A 7,929-nucleotide genomic window follows, 5' to 3' on the forward strand; every position below is an offset into this window, starting at 1 on the left:
GATTGATGCAAAGATTTATAGAGTGGTTGGAGATGGATGCCAGTGAATATGATTCCAATCCATTCAGATTAGCTGGAATTGATATTCGAAAATCATTCTTTACTGAGCTTATGGATCCTAACTCTGATCTTGTGGATGAAGTAAGTTATTAAGTTTGTTTTTTGAATTGGTTTTCAACTGTATTTCCCAAAATTTTAGCTTATTTTTTATAGTAAAGTTTTTGTACTGTAATTTGGAAAACTTCAGCTTTATTCATACTAAAATGCTGAAGGTTTTAGCTTATTTTCTAACACTTAAGCCTAATCATGCTGAAGTTTTTGACATGCATTCTCTAGTTTTTTTCAAAACTTTTAAATCAAACATGCTGAAGTTTTGTAGATAATTTTCTAACACTTCAAACTGAATACGCTTAAGTTTTTGTCATGCTGTTTGTAGTTTTTTCACATGTTATCATTTGTTGTTGTTCATTTGCAGCATATGGATGTGGGCATATATTACTTGCGCAAAAAATATTGCTATCACCTTCCAGCTTATCCAAAATCAAGATTTGCAGTAAGTGATTTAATATTTGATCAGTATATGACTAAGCTGGCTGGTATTCATCCTTCAGAAGAACAAATGGATAAAATTAGAAAAAGGAATCAAAAGAGAATGGAGGATCAAAAAAAGAGCAAATCAAAGAGAAAGAGGATATCCAAACAACAGGCTCAAGAAGAAGAAGAAGAAGAAAAAAAAGAAGAAGCGGTAATTCAGCCACTTACGGACTTTAGTTGGTTTGAGGAAGAATCAACGAATGAAAAGGTGGCCAACTACGTAAAAGGCCTCGACCTTTCCTGTGGTATCTCATGGGCATCTGCCAGAAAAGTATTCTTTCCATCTCTACTTAAGCCAATGACGGGCCAGAGATCCACGCACTACTTTTTTGGAATTCTGGACTTTAAAGATAAATTTATATATGTGTATGATTCCATGGGCAGTATAACATATGAGCGTGCTGTTGAACATGTCAGAAATTATGCCCGCTTGATCCCACACTGTCCCAAATGTTTGGAATTTGGGGCACACAATAAATTTTATGGGGATAGTCCTGTGGAAAAATTTCAAATTAAGTGGATGAGCTCACTGCAGCAGACTAACAAGTACGTGTTTCGCATATGTTTTACCATGCATCTTATGTTTATTATTTTTTGCCCTTGTGTTAACTATTTTTCATGTTTTTTTATAGTGTTGATTGTGGTGTATTTGCTCTTAAGTTAATTGATACGTGGTTGAACAAAAAATATGTCTTCAATTTCGATCAAAGTCAGTCATTGACCTTCAGGAGAGAATTGGCTGCCAATCTTTGAGCTCATGGAAAGTGGAAAAAAGATAGCGGCTATGAAACTCCAGAAGAACAACAAGGACATGATTATGGAGATTTTGAAGAGACTATGTGTGAATTTTTTGATTAGAGGATTGGTTGCACATAATTTGTATTTTGTGAATATACATTAAGTATTTTTTTTATTTCACTTTTGTTCATACAAATATGTTTCTGTCTTTTATTATAAATTTTAAGTACATTTTTGTTGAAAAAACTTAAGCATGAAGTAAATGACTTCTGCTTTTTAAGCTGAAGTTTTGGTTAAAAGTCATAACAAAAGTATTAACTGAAGGACAAAAAATTCCGCTTATCAAATGTTGATGTTTTTAGAAATACACTAAAAAACCTCAGCACGTTGAGCTGAATTTTTTTTGAAAAAGCTGTACGAAAAAAATATTGAATCCAACAAAAAAACTTCAGCTTATCAAGAGCTAAAGTTTTTAGAAATACACTAAATAACTTCAGTAGAATGTGCTGAAGTGATTTGAAAAAGCTGTACGACAAAAACTATTGAATCCAATTCAGCTTTAAAGGGCTGAAGTTTTTAGAAATACACTAAAAATCTTCAGCACATTGGGCTATATTTTTTGCATTTTCTAGCTATTTTTTGTCATTTATAACCTATATCACCTACTTTTTGTGGCCTTATTTTTTACTATTTTTTTATTGCATTTACCAACTACTAGCATTTACCTCTTACTTGTTTTGCCAACTACTTATCTTGTTACATTCAATTTCTCTGAACAAAAAACAGTTAACAATATCTTCAACATTTATATATATTAAATTGATTAGGTGCACTCTTTGGCTATATTAATGATCTCTTCACTTGAAAATTTTTATTGTCATCCATAGGCTTCTATCATATTTCTTTAAATTTATATTCAAAGAAAAACAAGAAAATGTTGGCAGAGACAAGCTTATTGAGTGTAGCAGGGAGTTCATGGGAAGCAAAGATAATGAAGAAAAAGTCTAAATACTTCATATGTGAAGGAGAGTGGCCAGATCAAACACTCGAGCTTCTGGACAATTTTCTCTTTTTACTAGTTGATAAATCTAACTTTTAGTAAAATTGTCCTGAGGCTCGAGTATTTGATGTGGCCACTCTCCGTCACATATGAAGTTTTTTGGACTTCTCCTTCATTATCTTTGCTTCCCACGAATTCCCAGCTGTACACCAGTAAGCATGTCTTTGCCAACATTTTCTTGTTTTTTTCTTATGAAAGAAGACGGGAGTTGCTAAAAAATCATAGTACTAAACTTTGTCAACCTGTGTGTGACAGAAAACGCTTTGGTGGAATTAAATTTGGTGAAATGGAGGGTGACTGTCTTATAGCTCATGGTGCTGTAGCGAATTTGCATGAACGGCTTTTCACACTTAGTGAGCCCTCATAGATGCACATATGTGGAAAATGCAATAATATGGCAAATGTAATTTAGAGGTCCGTACAAGTTGGTAAAGAAAGGTGCTCGTATTGCCGCTTTTGTGAATCAGTTGAAGACATAGTGAAGGTTCATGGAATTTTGTTAAGAAACCCAATAAGAGCAACTAGGACATGTCTATGGCGAATATGAAGGCACTCTGTCAATTTTTTAAATAGAGAATAATTTGTAAACAAAAAACTATTTTTTTTCAAGGATGTAAGCGAAAACAAAATTGGATTGTGTGAATATACATTATTTTGTGTGATTTATGTGATGTGTTTTAAATTTTTGTTCTATTCGCATTAATTAGTTTTTTAGTATACTTGGATTGATTCAAATATACTAAACTTCGGTATGAAGTAAATAACTTCTGCTTTTTAAGCTGAAGTTTTGGTTAAAAGTCATAACAAAAGTGTCAAATGTAGGACAAAAACTTAAGCTTTTTCTGCGTAAGTTATTTGAAAAAGCTTTACAATAAAAAATATCAAGTCCAGGATAAAAACTTTTAGCTTATCAAGTGCTGAAGGTTTTAGAAATGAACTAAATAACTTCAACACATGGAGCTGAAGTTATTTGAAAAAGCTTTACGATAAAAACTATCGAGTTCAAGAGAAAAACTTCAGCTCATCAAGTGCTGAAGTTGTCAGAAATGAACTAACTAACTTCAGCTCCATTAGCCGAAGTTTTTGAAAAAAGCATTTAGAACAAAACTATTGAATGTACGATGAAAAACTTAGTTATTTTTTTACTATAGAAAAACTGTGTGCTTATTAGGGCTGAAGTTACATTTCTTTTTGCATTTACCACATACTTGTTTTACCGCCTACCTATCTTGTTTCATTCAATTTCTCTAAACGTAAAACAGTAAAAATACCTGAAAAGTTACTTTTACATTTATAGATATTAAATTGATTAGGTGAACTCTTTGTCTATATTAACAATTTCTTCACTTAAAAATTTCATAGTCATTCATAGACTTCCATCATATTTCTTTAAATTTATATTCATCCTTAGTCTTTCAGCTTTTGTTAAAGAAAGAATGTCGGGTGGAAGCGGAAGTAGGAAGCCTAATTTTGATGAAATCATGCAGAAGTGGGAGACTTTGAAGTGTGAGTGGTACAATAACGAACCGATGACTAATCTTATGCTTTTGTGGGATCAAATAAAGGCTGATTGGGAGAGAATCAGGCTACAGTTCTTTACCAATGAATCATTCCAGAACAGGCTTAACCTGGAACGTAGTTGTGGAGGTTATTCAACCTCGTTCGACAAGGTTGTGCAGCAGTTTGATAGTTTTCAGTTCCCCAGCTAGAACGACTATTCCAAGCTGCAAAACAACCTAAAGACTCTTCTTTTTCTTATGGGCAGAGTAATCGTCGAACAAAGTTAGCTGTGTGATGAATTTGACAAGTTGAAGATTGATCTCCTTGGATTCAGTGGTCTTTTGCCCGACTACCCTATAGTTATCTCCGATACTGATGATGATGAGATATTTAGAGAAATTGAGGAGTATTGTGATGATGATGATGATGATGGTGGTGATGATTGTTAGTGTTTGTAATCCTTTTTTTATGTTTTAATTCTGTGTTTTTTTGTTTACTTCAACCCAGACAGTTGAAGTTTTTAAGTTCATTTTGTATAACTTCAGCCCTGAGAGCTGATGTTTTTGTTTGTAGTTTGTGTGTGTTCTCATCTCTTTTTGTATCAATGTAATTCTTATCCTCTTTCTTCTTATCTTTCTATTCGTATTATCCTTGTTATTTGTTGGTATTTGCTTTATACTTCTTAGTTGGTTTTTATGTTTAGTTTTTGTAATTCTTTTTTATATTTTTATGTTGTGCTTTTTTGTTTACTTCAGCATATTCATTAATGAATATGTGTGTGTATGTGTGTGTGTGTTTGTGTTAAGGATATGTATTTCACATACTGTAACCTAAAGTTTTTTCTCGCAGAAGTCATTGCATACTTTTTTAAAATGCAACCAAACCTGTAAGCCTGCGCAACAAAAATGAGTGATTTATCTTTAGCAGTATATAAAATAGTCCAAGAGCTTCTTTTTTTTTATTCCTATGAAAAAAATCACATTTCATATATGTCATATAATAAAAAGTCTAAATTCAGACCAAGGATTATTGAAGGTTGAAGTATTTTTCAGTGTGTTTCTTTGAATATGGATGAGGTGCTGGAGAAGACAAGCAAGTTGTTCTGTTATGCCCAACTTATTTACATCGACTGCATTTGGTAGACTTGAATGGTACTGATTCAGTCACTGGTATATGCCTCTTCTTTTGTCTTCTTCCTTGTAAAATCTCTACATCGGGAGGTTTTGTGATCTCAGATTGTACATTTTGTGGTATATCCCATGATTTTTGATCTCCCACTATATTCACATGTCCTTCATATGTTTTCAACCATGTTTCCTTTGAATACCAATTTGAGTAGTAATCAGATTTCTACAGATATCTCTTATTAATAGTAGCAATTGCATGTGGACAGGGCAATTCATCAAGTTGGAATTCCAGGAAGTCACACGTTCTCTTCTTTAAGTCCACAATGAATTCGATTCCTTCTCTATTTATTCTGAACAACATTGAATCAATGTTGAACACCTAACAAGGAATAAAAAATTAAGACAAACTATATTAGTGTATTGTTGCTTCAAAAAGAAAAAGTATGAAATTTTTTAAATGTAAGCAGTAAATCACTACAACAGATATAAAAAGCTGAAGTTAATAAATATACTCACAAACATTTTACAAGCCAAGTCCATTTTCTTAATCATCTCTTCTGCCCATATTGATACTCTGTGAAAAGTTTCATTTGCCTTTTTTCTCCGTTCGTAAAACCACTCTCCTAACTTTTCTTGGATGAAATCTAACATTCTTAAAATAGGCATTTCTCTCCCTTTTAGTAAAATGGAATTCATTGATTCTACCATGTTTGTTGTTAGCATATCATAACGTCGCCGTAGGAACCACGATCTCGCCCATCTCTCTAGAGGCTCTTCCATTATGTAATTGTATGTTTTCTTGTCATTACTTTTGAGTTGGGACATTAACTGATTAAAATCTTCACGTTTGTATGACCTTGCAGCACTTTGAAAAATATTTATTACCGTGGCTTTTGCATGTCTTTGTTTTAAATTTTTCTCAAAGTGAAAGAGGCAGATACCATGGTGAGCTTCAGGAAAAACTTTTCTAATCTCATTTGCAATCAATTAGTTTCTATCTGACAAGAAAACTAATTCATGACGAACTTGAATTGCTTTTCTCATTACCCCGAAAAATCAAATGTATGCCTCATTGTTTTCTGATTCTGCTACACCAAAACATAGAGGAAAGATTTGATTGTTTGCATCCTTTGATACAGCAACAAATAGAACACCACGATATTTGGACTTTAAAAATGTTGCATCTACTGTAATAACGGGTCTACAGTAGGACCAACCAGCTAGTGATGCCGCAGGAGCAAAGAACATGTAAGCAAATCTGTATAGTGAAACACAAAAAAATAAATCATTAGGTGTGAAGTTTTTCAAATAGGAACATTTGAAACTTCAGGATGATGGTTACCTATTATGCGCATCTCTTTTTATGCTTGTGTACGTTCCTGGGTTTTTGCACACCATCATGTGTAGGTATGAAGGAAGAATCTGGTAGTTCTCTTCAGGTGACCCCCTTATGCAAGCAACAACTTTTTGAATAGCACGCCATGCCTTGTGATAACCAATGTCAATTCCAAATTTCTTTTTCATTTCATTTTCTACAAAGGCTGGTGTAACCTCTATATTTTTGTCTCGAACATGTTCTATAATTTGTTCACTTATAAAATTTGATGTAGCATGCTTCTGATCTGATTTTCTTGCATCAACCGAACATTCATGGATGTTATAATATTTTATCACCCTGAATAGTGTGGAATTTTTTATTCTGGTAGCACGTACATTCCAACCACATTTTTCCACGATGCATTTCAGCTCATATCTCTTTGAACATGATCTAACAGCAGTGAATTCAACTTTCTGGTTTATCTCCAAGCTGCAGAAAAATTTAGTCATATTTTGTTTATTCTCAAAAATTAATCCAACTCTTACTTCCTCAGGCAATGCATCATGCCCAAGTATTTTACATGGTGGAGATTCTTTCAGCTTTCTCCTCACCTTTTTTCTTGATTTTTGAGAAGCACAAGAACTTTCAGCAATTTCTTCAATTCTATCTGATGTTATCGGTATATTCTCCATGTTTACGTCATCTTCATTGTTGCTTATCATTGCAGAAGGTAACAAAAAGGTTTGTTGGATTGTGTGTTAGTTATCAATTTGCATTATTAGTTGTCCTTCTTCTTCTTAGTCATCGACAAACTGGTTTGAATTTATTGGAGGATGGGGTAATTGTTGCAGCATTATATATTCTGAAGCAGCTGTAATGTTAGAAGGTTGTAGCTCGTTGTCTACTTCCATTATTGGTTGTCCTACTTCATGTTCAAAAGGTTCTGAATCTATCGCATATGCAAGAGATTGTTTGAATGCTGCAGATTCTGAAGGTTGTATTTTTTCGATGATGAAATGACAATTCTTGTAGGGTGAATCAGTTGTAAGCAAATGTATACAGGTACTGAGTTCTTCATCTGAAGTTACAAGCATTCCTTTTCTTGTATTTAGTTTGATATCAAACCATACTTTTAGTGCATATCTGGTTGAATTAATATTTGCAACTTTACTAATTTTCTTCAGGAAAGTATTGAATGATATGTGCTCATTAAATAGAACAAGTTTTGTATCATGATCCAAGCATTTGAAATCAGAAGTCGAACTCCCATTGAAAGTTATAACAACGCAAATCGAACTCATCCTACAGATTCATGTTTAGTGGCAAGTATTAGGAAAGTGAACAGAAGAATTTTTAGGTTATTTGTGCTCAAGTTTTTACAAATGAACTAAATCACTTAGGCATCTTCTGCTGAAATTTTTTGAAAAAAGATGTATGACATAATTAATGAATGCTGCACAGAAAACTTCAGCTTATTAAGTGCAGAAGTTTTTAGAAATAAGCTTAATAACTTAAGCATATCAGCTGAAGTTTTTTTGAAAAAGTTGTATGACAGGGATTCATAAATGCAGGGAAAACAACTTTAGCTCATTT

General features: G+C 33.0%; 2 protein-coding genes across 2 annotated transcripts; both read right to left on the bottom strand.

Moving 5' to 3' along the window:
- Window positions 1-5,241: 5,241 nt before the first annotated feature.
- LOC142177102 (uncharacterized) lies at window positions 5,242-5,798 on the bottom strand. The gene is made up of 2 exons (XM_075245566.1): window positions 5,535-5,798; window positions 5,242-5,397 (listed from the first exon to the last, which is right to left on the bottom strand). Exons 1-2 carry the CDS (start codon window positions 5,796-5,798, stop codon window positions 5,242-5,244), a joined length of 420 nt encoding a protein of 139 aa, XP_075101667.1.
- A 276-nt stretch (window positions 5,799-6,074) lies between these two features.
- LOC142177106 (uncharacterized) lies at window positions 6,075-7,028 on the bottom strand. The gene is made up of 2 exons (XM_075245572.1): window positions 6,361-7,028; window positions 6,075-6,276 (listed from the first exon to the last, which is right to left on the bottom strand). Exons 1-2 carry the CDS (start codon window positions 7,026-7,028, stop codon window positions 6,075-6,077), a joined length of 870 nt encoding a protein of 289 aa, XP_075101673.1.
- Window positions 7,029-7,929: the final 901 nt, after the last annotated feature.

Source organism: Nicotiana tabacum, chromosome 3 (assembly GCF_000715075.1).
Source record: "Nicotiana tabacum cultivar K326 chromosome 3, ASM71507v2, whole genome shotgun sequence".
NCBI lineage: Eukaryota > Viridiplantae > Streptophyta > Magnoliopsida > Solanales > Solanaceae > Nicotiana > Nicotiana tabacum.